The 15,798-nt window shown below is 44.7% G+C and overlaps 1 protein-coding gene across 1 annotated transcript in view; it reads left to right on the top strand.

Annotated features, from left to right (window-relative positions):
- MECOM (MDS1 and EVI1 complex locus) overlaps positions 1-15,798 on the top strand; it is a gene marked incomplete at both ends in the record, with an annotated part of 312,789 nt that continues 296,991 nt past the window's right edge. The window contains one exon of the mRNA XM_079539967.1: positions 1-40. Within this exon, the coding sequence (XP_079396093.1) occupies positions 22-40 (19 nt within the window). The remainder of the gene's footprint in view (positions 41-15,798) is intronic.

A 15,798-nucleotide genomic window follows, 5' to 3' on the forward strand; every position in this document is an offset into this window, starting at 1 on the left:
GGACCACGTGGCGTTCAGCAAATGTTCTTCCCTGCAAAATGTGAGTGATCCTACTAATATATCCCTATTTATATAGATAGATTTTTGTCTGTTTATTTGTTTGCTTTTAAATCTAATGGTTTGCTTGAAGCTTGAGTTGAGTTTACCAGTGCTCTCTGAGAGACAATGCAACGTGGAAAGGTGATGATGTCCAGGAGGAGTGCTTGTGCTCACTGCGAGCGTGCTTTATTGCAGCTCAGGCTCTGTGCTGCCATTTGATGACCTGGGCACTGGGGTTGTCCTGGCTTACCTGTTTTTGGGTGTCACTGTCTGGAACTTAGCACAGAGAAGTCAGGTTGTTCTCTAAGGAAGACACAGATGGGGAACTTTTGAAGGATGTCTTACTCACGTCTACTTAAGGCATTCAGATGACTTTTGTGTTATCAGGTTGGTTACGTGCTAAATGCTTTGGCCAAAGGTGACAAAGCGATTTCTGTCATGCTAGTGTTAAGAAATGGTGTCACCATACTGAAATGTGCATAGAGCTGCATTCCTGCTGCGTGGCTGTGTCTACTGTGTGCTTTTTCAAAATGCCCAAGAGGGCTTTTGTTCTTTGTGGCTTTGGGAAATTGCTCCCTTTCTGTCCAGAACCTAAAAGCAGTAGCTTGGTGTGGGTTAAATCCCTGAGGAAGGGATGAGGTGCCACAGTACAATAGTATAGATTATGATGACAGTGTGTGCAGAGCTGTTAAGAAGAGTACAGTGGAGTTAACACTGAGCTGCAGCACCGAGGCTAACACAACAGTTCAAGCTGACCTTGCTTAAGAGACAACAAAAACTGTCTTAAGGAGAAATAACAATTATCAAAGAGTAAAGAATGGTTTAATTCAAAGGCTGTTTAACTTCTGACAAGTCTGGCAAACATTAATAGAACCTCCCCTAATTCTGTTTGTCGCTTGCCTCAACAAGGAGCACTGTCAGCATGCGGTTGGATGCTGCTTTAGGAATGCTTATCAATGAGGAGCACAGGTCTGCCATCTTAAAGAAACACAATGGCACCGTGAAGTAATGCCATCTAATCTTTTCTGTGCTGAGAACGTGGACCAAAGAAGGGTTAAGCACAGAATCAATTTCTGTGCTTTTCTTTACACTGTTCATAGCATTTTCAGCACAACACGCCAGAACTGGGAAGTTGGTTTTTCCAAAAGAAGCTTCCTAGAATGCAGTGATGTGGGTTTTGGTGTGTGCTGGGTGGCACTGACTGCCTGATGGCTGCAGCTGGGCTGTCTGCCTGCAGGGGCTTTGCAGAGTGTGGCTCTTGCACTGAAAGGTGTAATTCTCAGTTCTCACAGGTGTGATAATAACTTGGCTCTAGCAGGATCTTAACATTAAGCTTTTCTTTACATGATTTAGCTCTAGCCAGAGTGACTGGGGAAGCTGTACAGAGTCAGACTTGTGCGAAACAGAGAGTGAAGTTGGGATGTGTGTATCATTCCCAATATATCAGACCTAAAATGAGAATGGCTTAGGAGTCTCTGTTTAACTTTTTGTCTCTGTTTGATTGAATACCATGTTTGGAAGCTTTCAGTAGAGAAAGCTGCTATCCTGTGGCTTGATGAAGATCGTTTTGCTTTTCGTCAATGCTGTGAAGGTCTGCTAGCTTTGCTCTTGCTGCTGATAATATCTTTTCCCAACAGTAGATGGCAATAGCCATTCATTTGTGAAACGAGCTGAGCAGGGCACTATGGAATTTAACGGGTAAGTTGGATCATTCCTGGTTAAGGATCCTAAGCAGAACTATATAGAAAAACTTCCTTGTTTTCAAGTACAGGTGAACTGCCGTCAAATAGCAACCTGTGCAATCTAATGAGCTTAATGCTGATGAAAATGTTGTGAAATCCACTTCAAAGTGAAACATTTGAAAGACACACAGCGAGGTACCGCAAGGAGTTGTCATCCCTCCATGAGAAGGCATTACAAATGCATTCTTATGTACATTCTAGCAAAGCTCAAGTGAGTAAAGAATGTGACGTGAACGATTTTCATTCCTTCACAAGCTTGCTCAGAACAGCCATAATGTTCACGTTGTGTTTGGTTTAGAAGTTAATTAGAGATTGTCTTGTTGGCTTAAAGAACTTCAGTTCCTCGTCATAAATGTTAGGGTTGAATGAAATCTTTACATCCTCCCCCTCCTCCCCCCCCCCCTCCCCCCCCCAAAAAAAAAGAAAATTGTGTGCATATATATATATATATATATAAGCTCAGCATTTGGAGATCTTACATTTCATTTTTGCTTCTAGAAAAGCACTGCATAATTTGAAACTAGAAGTGCAAATACTGGCCTTGTCAATGTACAATGGTGTGTTGCAAGGCAAACTGCCCTCCTCATTTCTCACTTATTTGCTGCTTGCTTCTGTGGAATGTATATTTTGTTTCCCAAAGGTGAATGTGGGAGGTATGTGCTTGAGGAAGGTGGGCACCTATAACCATGTTATAACCAAGTCAGGGGCCTTTGGGGATTGCACAGCTGCAAACCAAAGTTTTCTGCTTTATCGCAGCATTCTGGTTTGCAATGATAACGAGTTTAAAGGCTGGTGTTTCTCTGGTTCTGCTGAGAAGATAATCAGACTTCTGTACAGTAATGATGGAATATTGGCATCTGTGAGAATTTGGTAGGAAACATTTCAGTGCAGCAATTAGCATCTGAGTGAAGTTGTTTCTTTCCAACGTCTGGGTATCCAACCCTACAGTTGGGTGCCTCTCTGTGCACTGTGGGGGACAAAATACAGCAGGAAGGATGGAAGCTGGCACAAATGACAGAAGGTTTGTCCCAAGGCTGCGGCTGGCTGCAGGTGTGCAGTGCTGGGTGCATTCCCTGCATAGGTTCCCATCCATGGAACGGAGAGCAGAGGCACTGGGGAGGAGGCTGCAGTGCTGCCAGCCCTCTGGCTTTTGCCCCCAGCTCCATGGCTGGCTGCATGGCAAGCTGCTGGTGCATAATGCAGCCCTCTGCAGTGTAAAGCCAGGAAAGTGCAGCCCTGCTCACTTAGACCTTCTCTTCTGCTTCAGCCCCTGAGCCTCCTAAAGAGCGGAATTCCATCACTTCTTTCATCACTCTAATATTCCTTTAAACAACTGTATCATGGGATCTATTGTACTTAGCTACGCTGTGTCTACCGTACAGTCCATGTTTTTCATCACAGGAAGCAGCTTGAACTGCTTATAACACATGGAGTATACATTTGTCGTCTTTTCGAGCAGCTTTATATCATTCAGCTGGCTTTATGGCCTCTTCTGAGCCTAGAGATAAGTATGTTTAAGTATAATCCTGAAGTTTTTATCTTCTGCATCATCGGCCTGCACTTTAGTTACCACCTCATGTTATGCTTCTCCAAGCAGCTTAGAGCAGGCTTAGCTTGAAAATTAGGGGAGTGAACTGGCAAAACTCTGCTCAGTTGTCTCCCTTTCCTTTCACTTTTATCTCCTCTAAGGCACACATTTTTATCTACCCACTTCCAAGAAGGTGTTCAATTAATAACTCAGATGACTCAGAGCCGATAGGATCTTTTCATGTATTAATTTAACTCTTCCTTTTAAGGGGAATGCCAAAAAAATTACTGTTTTCATGTTTTCTCTGTTTATTTTGGCTGGGTTTTTCATGCTGTAGAGGTTGCACTCTGTAGCCCTTTGATTTGGCTCCCAAAAATTATTGGGGATTACAGCAGTGGCTTTCAGGTGGCTGCTCATTGCCGTATGGAATAGCAGCTTTATTCTGTATTAATGTTGCTTCATTTACAGTGGTGAATTTTTCTTCTTAATTTATTTACAGGAAAAATAAAAGGAAAAAGGAGGCTAACTTGCAGACCTGGCTCTTTAGGGTCTAGAAATGCAGTGAGCTTTGTTACTCAGTTTCTTGAGCTTGTGTTTTTCTGGTGACAAAAGTGATGATATAGAGCTGACAACAAAATTAGTTTCAGCAGGGCTAAGCACGAGGCTTTGTGCAGGGACAGTTTGTTGTCTGAACAGGGCAGTCTCATTTAGCAGTTGCACATACTGGTGCTTAAAAGCTCCTTTTCTCTTTCATTAGACGTGAATGAGAATGTTTAATTTCCATCTCTGCTGGTCTTGCAGCAGGTTGGAACTTGCAATAGATGTTCAGAGGGATTAATGCTATAATAAATGCTGCCAACTCTTCCCTGCAATTGAAATGCATCTGGTCCCCAGAAGTACCTCCATCACTGTCACTGTGAGCTGCAAGGTGCAGCAGAACCACAGGTACCCCTGGGCAGGGCTGCAGGTGGGGACAGCCATCTCCATAGAGGAGTGGATCATTCAACAAACATGAAACGAATGAATTACACTGAGAAAACAGGTGAACAACAGGGTAAAAGATGAAGTTCTACACAGACACACACACACACACACACACACACACACACACACACACACTCACAAAAGGGTCAAAAAGAGGAGGAAAAAAACCCCACACTTGATAAAAAGCCATCTCAGAGTGCCTCTTTTTTGTCTTACTGGAGGTGAAGGTGGTTTTGTTGGTGCTTTTAATACCGAGACATTTCTGTTCCTTTGGCTCACCAATCAGTGCTCTGACTGCTTGTGGAGGGAGCAGAACCCACAGAGGGATCCAGCACAGGGAATGGCAAACAGCAGTGCATGGCAAGGGAAGCCTTGCTCCTGGTTTTCCTTTTAAAACATGGGGACCTTTCACTCATCAACTTTCCTGAAAAACGTATAGAAATCTAATAGAATGTCAAACTGATGTAATCCAGTACAGAAATTGCAATGAAATATAGAAAAAAAAAAAAAAATCTACCAATTAATCAGCCTTTCAAAATTATCTCTTCTATCAAGTTGGTTTTTTATTCACCCAGCAGAGTACTTTCCATACTGATTTTTTCCCGTGGGAATGCCTTATTTAATATAGCAAAGTTGTATCACCAGGGCAAAATGTTGGTTTACATCCAGTGAGGATCACAAACAGATGTGCACTAATAGCTAAACTACCAATTCTGTGATTAATATTGACCACCGTTTTAATTGCCAATCTATTTTGTGGAAATCTTCTGAGTGCAAAGTCCAGCCTTAATAACCTTTGGGATATACTGCAGCGCTGGAAGATTTCCAGTGCTTTGCTGCTATTTTCAAGTTCATCTCTGTGCTGTCACTGGAGCAGATGAGATGTGAAGCTGCAGGTGACTTGCTGGCTTGCAAGCCTGCTTTGTTGTAGGACTTGGCTACAGTGCAGTAATGCTAAACTCTTTTATGATACAGTTTAGTCTTGTAATATAAGGCAGTTCAGGTAGTGTTTTAACTGTGCCTCTCAATGCTGAGTTCTGGCCAAGTGCTCCAGACTGTTCAGAAATGCAGTTTAAAGAGAAGTTACTGCAAAAGGGAACAATCCATAAAAAGGTGAAATCCTGCCTTCTCCAAACCAGGTTCTGCAACTTTTTTTTTAATAAGTGCAGCAATGTCTTCTGGTGTCATCCTTCTTAATAAGTGTGTGATGTAAAACATCAGTGATTAAGCACAAGTGCCTTAGCTATTATTCTCCTCATGGTCCTTCTATGCATCTATTCAGTTTGACTGGATTTTTGGGCTGATTGCTGTAGCAAACAGCATCAGAGATAAGACACTGGCCATGGCTTAGGCATTGAGTAACTGTGAGCAACTTACCCAACTGAGAAGGTTGCACACAACCTCTTGGAATCTGATATTTGGATCTGTGATTTAGCAGCTGTTGCTGCTTTTTCATGGGAATTTCCATGTCATAAGTGTGCCTTTAAGCTAGTAAATAAGAGAGAGGTATGTAAGTTCACTGGCTGGAGACTTGGGAACCAAATGTGAAACCCAAAGGAGATGTAACTGAACGCACGTTGGTGGAAAGACGTAGGTGTGGGGCTGTGAGCAGATCCCTCAGTCCCATGTGCTGCTTCCCAAGGAAGAACACGGACTGACAGCACTCCCTGTGGCTTCAAGGACAGACTGAAACGCTTCTGTAGGGAGTAGCCATCAATGTGCAGAGGGATGTTCTTGTGCACAACACAACACAACACTGTGCACAACACAGTGCAGCTTTCCAGCGACCTTAGCGCTCCAGCCAGCGTAGGAGCTTGCTGTAGTAATTACAGATTACATTAAGTATCAAGTAAAAGCCAACAGCCAACTCCTAGGCTGGCCTTTTATGCATTATTAAAATCATTTCCTTCCCAGAAAGTTCAAGCTAATAAAATTGAATTTGATAATTCAATCAGTAAAAAGTAGGTCTAAAAGAAATTTGCCTTTGCTGAATATGTCCCAAGAAATCCTGTGTTTTGTACAGTGCTTAATGTACCTAAGTGTTGAAATAATGCCTCCGCTGTACATTGACAGTTTCAGTTGCACGTTCTCTGAGATTGCCTTGATTTTTTTTTATGACTCTATTTTTTATTAATAGCTGCTATATGCAAGATGCACACTGCAGTGAGATTAGCAATCAAAGCCCGTGGCCAGCTGATATTTCAGCAATTAGAATACAGAACAAGTTCAGAAGTATGAAACCAAAAGGATTGCTCCTAAGTACCAAGAGATGAGTTCTCTTTCCTGGGCAAGTGGCTCGGTTTGTTAGGGGCCCTGCAAAACAAAGACAGCCAGAGATTGGGTGTAACAAGGGAGGAGGGAACCAGGGCTTTGTTTGTAAGGAGGCTCTTTGCTTCTAGTGTTGCCTTGACTTGAGATATTTGGTTGCCTTAGTGGAGCCCTGGCAGGCCTGACTTTCAGGCCAGATGTTTCTGAAAACTTGACGGTTTGAGGAAGCCTCAGGGTGATCAGTTTTCTTCCATCTTGGCCAGAATATTTCATTCTGTTATAGAATAGGACCAGGGTTACTGGCATTTGAGAGCTGATGCTGTACAGCAGTTGCTTTTAGGAGGTTACTGGTCAGCATTTGATTTCATATGACTCCTAACATTTTAAAATAAGGTACGTGCTATTCCCATATATCATATACAAAATTTACAGAAATGCTAATAGTGAACAACATCATACATCTGGGTTAAATTCTTCCCTCAGCCTAGACGGTCCAAGAGCAGGTGGTAAAGCTGTCAGCCAGCGAGCTGAGCCTGCACCAAGCATCCAGAGCGTGGTGCAGAGCAGGATGGCACACAGAGCTGAGTAGGTGGTAAAGCCATTGAAAATAAATATGGCTGGGATGGATTGGTTCCATGATGATGTATTTTACACACAGAACACCATGGCTGCAAAAATCTCCCTTTAATTGCTAGCTGGGACACTGATGTAAGAGCCCTCCCCCGCCACGCATCAAGTTGGACATGTGTGCTTGCTTGTTCTTTCATTTGTCCAAACCGGTAAGGGATGCTGCAGTGCTGTGCACTACATCCCAGCTGCTGACAGGAATTGCTCTCTGGTCAGGTTCTGTTGGAGCACATGGAGATGCTGCCTCCACTAGGAGTCAGCTGAGTTGTCATTCTTGGTTCAGGCACTTTGCCTGAATTCCAGATCTGGACACAGTCTGAATTGGGGTTTTGAATCCAAGTTGCCCTAACTACTGTTTGTACTATTTAAGTTTTCTATGTTTAAAAATCGAAGCTTAGGTTCCTTTTTTTTCTTTTTTACAAACAAAACAAAATCTCTTATGATGAAGGACTCAGCCCTGAGTCTGTGCTGTTTGCTGTCCCAGAAAACTTGCCTGCAGCAGCAGTGGCACAGCAGGCCAGCCCTTGTGCCAGCACAGAGTCTGTTCCTCTGCTCTCACTGTGTGGGTAGGTGTCCCGTCCCAGTGCATTAGAAGCTTCCTCAGAAATTTTGTAATTGATGTTTTCCACTCCTTTTCTTTCTCTGTTGGTTCTGTATGTTGGTTGAGTTGCATTTCCCCAGCATTCAGACATATGCACAAATGCTGGAAAGACTCACTCTCATGCATAATGAAAGAGGAAAAGTTTCAGGGGAGGAATTTATTGGCTACGGTCTCCATTCCTGCTCTATATCTTGCTCTACAAGCTCCCACAGCAAGTGAGTGGTAGAGCCAAGAATAGAACAGCACTTCTCCGACACCCAGTGCTGTGCCTTAACCCCTGCCTCCCGTGAGAAACTGTGCTCTGCTGCTCTGTGCAGTGCGAAGATAAGATCATACTTTATTTCGGTGCACAAATTGATCTCTAGGGTGAGTGAATAAAGTTGGGAAAAAGCCAGAGAACAACACGGTGCAAACAGTGAAACATAAGGAGGATATATGTATGTAATGCTGCAGCTTCTCAGACTGCTGTCTGAGGTATTATTTTGAATTAATTGGATCTTAATTCTTGAGGTGCTTGATTTTTTTTGTTTTGTTTTGAGCACCAACGCCTCTTCAGTGAGAAAGCAGGACTTCTTTTCTCAGCTGGCCTGTCTCCAGGTGCAGCCGAGGGAGGAGTTCTGCCTGTGTGCAGGGGTTGTTCCCTTCCTGGAGGAACTGCTTTGATGGGATCGTGGCAGGTGCTGTGCTGAGTTTGGGGAGAGAAAAAAGCATTTGGAGAAAGCTGGAGATGGCACGGGTTGGTTCCTGCATTCCGGCTGCAAAGCACTGCTAGTTCTGTGGGTCGACTCTAATGAGGAGTGGCGTGCGTCAGCATGGGGATGTCAGTGCGAAATCCTTCACTGCAGCCAGCGTTCCCAGCGGATAGAAGGCAGTGGTGCTCCTGAGCAGGGCTGGCTCAGCACCCTGACTGCTCAAACGGCCACCCCTCTAAATCTGATCAAGAAGAGAATCCCCTTCCCCAAAATATCTACTTGCTCTGGTTTGAAACAAGCTCAGCTGATCTGAGGGCTCACGCTACCCTTTTCTTTCAGATCCACCAGATCTTTCATCAGATCCACGGCTGCAGTTGTGCCAAATTAACCAGCTCCTTTTCAGGAGTCCTCCTCCAGAAAGACCTCGAGTTGCAACATACTGGGGAGTTACCATGAAATGGTTTAAACAGACATTGTTTTTAGTTTTTTTTTTTTATTTTTAAACCAACAAAATAAACCACAATTAAGGGCAGTTGACTGACTAATTTTAATCTTTTACCCCTCGCTTCTGTAAGGAAACTATTTGCAATTAAAGGTAGAAGCATACGTATGTTTGTATAAACTGTTTCTGGAGAAGGGTATCAAGGATCTTCATGCCTCCCCTGGATCCCACCTCTCTTAAAAAGCATGCAGGTTTGAAGTGTAAATATTTATGAGAGATTTAGTTCCAAAATCTCTTCACACATCATAAATGAGTGCATATGCATACATATATGTGTAGGTATGAAAGAAAAAGGGTAGCAATTGATGTAACAGGGCAGTTAGGATGTCACAGTAGTTTTCTGTGCCCTGTAACCACACTCCTTGCTTTGAGCACCTACAATGTGAAATGCACAAATATGTTTGAAGATGAGCATTGGTTATTTAAGGCACCCAGCTGGGTGGGTGCACAAGCAAGTTGCTGGGGGTGAGTTGGGGCATGAGCTTATGGCACCATGGGACAGAGAGACCCTTCTTTGCTGATGGTAAAATAATACATTTGTTCAGGCTAGAAATGATTGAGAGTTTTTTTGGCAGTGCTTTTCACTCGGGAACTCTTTATTTCTCACCACTGAAACATTTGGTGGGAACATGCCAGTTTCAGTGAAACTTCAGTAATAAAAAGATTGTTTTCAGGCTAGAATTGAGAGGGAGTGTGCTCTGACTGCGTGTGTCTGAGAACAGGACTTCACCCCAAAGTCTTCATGCATCCAGAGAGCTCTAAGTCTGGTCACAGCATCCTGTCCTTTTGGAGAGACAAAACAAGCAAAGAAAAAGAGCCCACAAACAGAACCTACGTCTGAGTTCATCTTCATGCAGTTGGGAAAACTTCTGACATGTTGAAATGATTTCTGGGATGGGAAAAATTATTCTTCTTCTTTGTACCTCGGCACTCTGTCATGAACTTTGCATTTGAGATTTGGCTCTTGATGAATGAGCTCTCATCCTTAAAGGCTGCTGTGGAAGAGACTTAAGGACTTCCCTGAAACATAGAAACCGAAAGGCTTGACTGCAGGCACTGTAGGGAGTGTGAGGAGGGAGAAAAGAGGAGATCTTTGCTCTCCTGCCTCTTCTTTTGGGTTTTATCACTCATTCCACAGCCAGATGCTGCAGACTGCCTGCTCTTTCTCAAGCAGAAAATAGAAACGGAGCACACCTGCCCAAGGAAGCCACAGGCTGACTTGGCTCTTCAGCTCCATGGGCTTTTTGGTTGCTGTAAGAAAAGCTGAAGGCTGAAATAGAGGGCACACATCAAAGAGGTGTGAGATGGCTGCACCCTGCCTTCTCACAGGCACTTCTACCGCAAGGCTGCTCCTCCAGAGTCATCAGGGAACTGCTGGTGGTAGCTGAGCTCAGGCTGGATGGAATCCTGCAGATCTCTGTGCAGGTGAAGCATCCCCTGCAGGGAAGGTGCTGGGGAAGGAACGGCTGAACAGTGTGGCCATGGTATGGTGAGGAGTGCGAATGGAAGAAACAGCGTAGAGCAGCAAATGGGAATATTTTAGAAAATTTGCAATGGCATTTTGAAAAAGGCTTGGTAGTGAAACGCTACAGGAGAATTGAACGTGAAAATGTGTCGGGTTTAACTGCGTCTGAAGTGTTGATACCCAGTCTTTTGGGGTTCCTTAGTAGCAGGTCTGAGCAGTGGTACCTGTGCTGACCTCCTAAACTGATGCTGCAGGCTGGGAGGTGGGAGTGCTTCCTATTGGGGGTGGAGGGAGTGGAACCCACTGCAGGTGCAGTCTGTGTGTGCCCTTACTGCTGTCATACATTGCCCAGTGTGCCTCTTGATGCAAACCTCAACAACCTGAAGGAACTGCTCTAACCTTGTCTTCCTGTTTAACACCACTTAGAACTACCTATTAAATCAAGGTTGGATATAATCTCACCACGTTTTCAATGCATTTATGCTCTCATTGTAATGAATGCTATGCCAAAAAAAAAAAAAAAAAAAAAAAAAAAAAAAAAAAAAAAGATTAAAAAACATTTTTCAAAGAGAACAAAGAAAGAATGTGGTTTATGTCAGCCTTAAAAGCAGAGTGAAGGGCTGCAACAGAGCAGAATATTTGCTGGAGAGCAAAGCAAGCCAAGAAATCTGAATTATTTGCGAATCTCAAACTTGCCTCTGACAGAAATCTTAATTTCATGTTTAATTTTAATAGATTGAAAGTTTTACTTGTTTATTTATGTATTCTGGACAATTCTTCCTCAGCCTTCGATAGCCTTAATTCAGCAGGGACTGGAGGACTGGGCACTGGGTTCTGTTGCAATCAGCATGCTGCATCTAAGCGTCGTTTTCCCTTCCCTGTTCTCTTAACTTTTGCTCTGTTGCGCTGTCATTTGCAAGTAAGCGACAGCAGGCATCAAATGCAATGTTTAATTAACAAATGTCGTTGGAGGTCCGATTTAGGATCAAAGATCACCCGCCATCAGAGATTCAGTGCCTCGACACGGCAGCAATGGGTGCCTCAGCAATAGGCAGATGGGTTAGATTAGATACTCATTCATTTGAGCCTGTTTACTTTTTCTTAGCGCTCATTTCAGATATCGTAACCTGTGAGAAGTTTCCAGAAGAAGTAATGATTTTAAAAGTGAAAATAAAAGGCTTCTGGTTTAAACAAACCTGGTGAAGAATTTGGAGGTAGGAAAATGAGACCTTTAGAATAAATCTGACCAAAAGCATAATAAACACTGACTGCTCACATAGATCCGTTTGTTGTAGCAAACATTTAGTCTGATTTAATCTGTGAATGTATTACTGCCAGAAAGAAAAGACTTCACGGGCTTTAATGCTTTAGTTACTCACAAAATTCAACTTCGGCTATTGCTGCTGGTAGTATTTCCCACTGAAAAGACCAATTTAATTATCTTTGTCATCCATCTCAGTGAAGTCCACACATGTGTATTTTTTACAGATCGTTCTTCAAACGCTGTTACCATCGGGGCACGGCAGCAGAGGGAATTGGAGCTCTGGGAGTTCGGAGCCTGTGGTGCTGTACCCAGAGCTGGGAGAGGGCAGTGTGAGCTGCAGGCAGTGCTTGGGCTGCTGCACAGCTCCACGGGGTGCTGGGGGCCTCCAAACAGGGCTCCCGAATGTGCTTTTACCACCTGTTCACCTTTGTTTTACTTCTCATTCACCTGAATTTTAAATCACTCAATCTGAATGTCTGGTAGAGAACAGGTTTTGTTTTGTTTTGTTTTGTTTCTTTAATTCTTCAATGCCGTGCTTAGAAATCATTCCTACAGTTCTTCCGGCTGATAAATAAGTAAGTTTCTTTCTAATGCATTTAACTCTCAGCCTGTATGTGCAGAATGTTATCACTTTTAATACTTTGCAAATAGGGAAGGTGGAAATGTGGCTTCAGAGCTGCTTTGAGCTGCTGCTAATTTCCATTCGTGTCCCAGCCATTGCCTTCTGCCTCCGCACCCAGCTGCACTGCCAGGAGGAGCCCTGCAAAGCTTCCTTCCATCCCTGGGGTCCAAACAAGCTGTTAATGGGATGAAGCACCGGGCAGGACTGAGCAGACCTATGGCTTGTTCTTACTGATCTCTGACATCTTTCCCCCCAGTTTTTTTAACGACTTTCCATTTTTCTTGCTTACCCAAAAGAGGCTTTAGAAACACAGAAGCAATGCAAATAAACACGTGCAAGTCAGTCTAATCAGGAATGCTGCTGTCAGAACTCCATTATTCTTTGTTATCCAAAAAACTTCAAGTCCAGGTGTAAATGACAGCAGCCCAGAGGTGCATTGTCACTTCCTGCCCTTCATATTAAAAGAAATATTTGGGAATGCCAACAGAAAGCACAGGTTCCAAAATCTGGCACTTGGTGCTTGCGTTCTGTCTTGGGAGAGAACGTGGCTTTCAGAAACAGAAACTCGTTTTAAACATCCTTATTTTCAATGGAAACAGACATCTTGTTTAAATTCAGAGGCAAAAATCCTGGGGTTAAGTGCAAGCCCCACAATTCAATTTGCATGTTGAGTAATCCAGACTGTAATAGCAGCTTTGTCATGTTAAGGTTAGGTCTTTCCTGTGGCCCTTCAAGTGGGCTCTGAAGACTTTTTAACATGTTGCAGGATATTGAGGGGGGGGGGAAGTCTGACCTCCATCCATTTGTTCAGCCTCACTTCTGCGGGTTTCATCACACTGCCCGTGTCTCACACGTGGGACCTTGCTGAGGGCAGGATAGGTGCCCAATTGCCTACACACAATTTCATCAGGAAAGGTGTATGATTTATTGCCCTGTAAAGGGTTTTGACACGAAGCCTGTGAAAAGAACTATATAAATGCCAATACGATGTAAAACGTCACACAAATGCTTTACTCATTAATTCCGACCCCGTGCTTTTGTACTGGAAAGAAATGGGAGTGAAATGTGAACGTGTTCTTTATGCTTTAAAGGGAAAAATGGGCTTGTGGATATTACAAGGGCTGATATGTTCACCTGTCTGGGCAGTTCCTTTAAAGAAAAGCAGAAGGAAGCCCTCTTTGCTGGCAGTGCTGCTACGAATGAAAGCAGATAAAGGACCAACGAAGAGAAGTCTCACGTTCTTGCTGACAATCCTTGGTCAGATCCTGCTCTCACTGACACAAAGAGATGATTTTATTTCCGACTTCTGAAATTTCATTTCTTTCAGCATTACCAGCCAGAGGTTTTTCTCCTCTCATTCCATTCCAGTTGTGCCCTTATATTTAGTCACATTATCTCACTCAGTTTGATAACCAAAAGCTTCCCTAGCCTCCCTGGCACTGAGCAGCGTGGCTCCCAATGCAGTTCCAGCAGAAGGAGCCCTCCCAGCACAGCAGTGCTGCCCTGTTGCAGCAACTCGGTGCTCGTTACACCGTTTCCTTGTGGGCACTGCCTGGGGGGCTCCAGTTCCAGCCCAGCCCCCCAGCTCCTTCCTTCTGCAGAGCCCTGGGAAGCTGCTGGCTTGGGGGATCCAGAGAGCCCCCCTCCTTCTGCAGGGTTTTTTTCACCTTGCCCAGGCATTTTGCATAGCGGGAGCCAGCCTGGCCCTCTTGGTATCAATCACAGCTGTGGCATCAAACCTTCACCCAGCACAGTGAGGCTGCTTTTCTTTTAACCTGTATGCATCAGCTTTAACCATTGCCCAGTGCTGGGCTAGTTTACTTCATCCTTTCGTTTTTATTTCAGATTGCTTTTTGAATTCCTTTCTGTGTTGCTCTGCAATTTTGATTAGTTCTATTTCTGCTTTTAATAGGATGTTCACTTTCGGCTGATCTTGGCTGGCATTTTTCCCTTTTGATTTGTCATGCTATTAATTCCCCACTGTTCGATGTTTTGTCTACATTCAGAACGTGTTTGTTTTTCTCTAGTGGCCTGTAATTATTTTCCCCTCCTCCTCTTTAGTTTTTCTTTCTACATCTCCACTGCCGCTACTTAAAGAGCAGGGCAGACTAAGGATAATCCCTAGAGGATGTGAATATAGGACTTTTTTGACCTAAAAAAAAAAAAAAAAAAGAGCTTTAAGTCTTTGATAGGAGCTTGGCTTGAGGGCATTGGTTGTGCCTGGAGTAAACTGAGAAATTAACGTTTAGGCTGTGATGCGGGAGCCCTGCTGCACGTTTGGGGCTGGCCTTGCCCTGCCGCCTTCCTGTAGGACAGTGCTGAGCCAGTTCCCCAGAGAGGGGCTGTCTGTGCCTCTCTGGAGCATCTTGTAGGGCTTTTGGGATTTAAACCTCCTTGCGTGTTCCCTAGAGACAGAGTCCTCGGTTTGGTCGAGCCTGCCTCTGCTTTAGATGAAGCCGTTTCCAGTGTCACTTTCGGCAGGGCAGCATAAATTCTAGCTCTACTGAAAATTCAGCGCAAGCCCCAGAGCTGCGTTCACGGGCACAGCGCTGGGCTCCGGCCCCCCAGCGCCCCTCCGGCTCCGGTCCCCGCGCCCTGCAGTTCCTCGGCACGGCCGCAGGGGGGCGCCGCAGACCGCGGGGTGCCGCGCAGCGCGGAGGCGGGCGGGAGGCCTCGCGCAGCGGGCAGCGCAGCGCAGCGCCGGCCGCCGCTTTGCCCAGCGCTCCCCGCAGACGCGTCGGGGCTCCGCGCAACGCCGCCGTTCGGTGCGGGGAGCGCGGAGGAGGTTTTGTGTGCGCGGCGCGGGATAGGAGGCGAGGGGTTGGGGGGGGAGGAAAGCGGTCGTAAGTAGGTTTGTTAAGGAATCCGGTAAGTTATAGGAAGCAAAATTAAACGTCTGGTGCTTACACGACGGCGTATTTTACAAGGGAGAAGGAAACTGCGCAGAAAATGCATGTGCTTTTATTGTTGGTTTTCATTGCCTGTACTGCGGTGGATGCTTTATGCTATGGAGAGCGAGTTTAATTGAACCAGATCGCTGATTTCATATAACAGAGGGCATGGGGGTTCTGTTTGGTTTTGTTTGCTTTTCGGAGTTAACCGTTTCGGGGACGAGAGGCGGCCAGGACCGCGCTCTGCAGCCGCCGCGTTTGGAGCCAGCAAATAAAAACACATTACATGAAAACAAACACCGAGCGCTGCTATCAAAGCTTCCATCTCTGGCTATTATTTTCCCTTGTATTTGGACCTTTTTTCTTTCTTTCTTTCTTTCTTTTTTTTTTTCTTTTTTTTTTTTTTTCAATCGCATCTGTCGCTCCCAGCCGTTCCCAGGACCACAGAGCAGAGCGGACAGCTTCCATGTGACCACCTCAGGACGGCAGGCATTTTCCACTGGGAAACTTCAGAGCGGTTTTCTCCCTTCCTTTCCATTCTGAAAAGAAAGCGTGCAGTCTTCCCAGCGATTA

Source organism: Tetrao urogallus (assembly GCF_951394365.1).
Source record: "Tetrao urogallus genome assembly, chromosome: 9".
NCBI lineage: Eukaryota > Metazoa > Chordata > Aves > Galliformes > Phasianidae > Tetrao > Tetrao urogallus.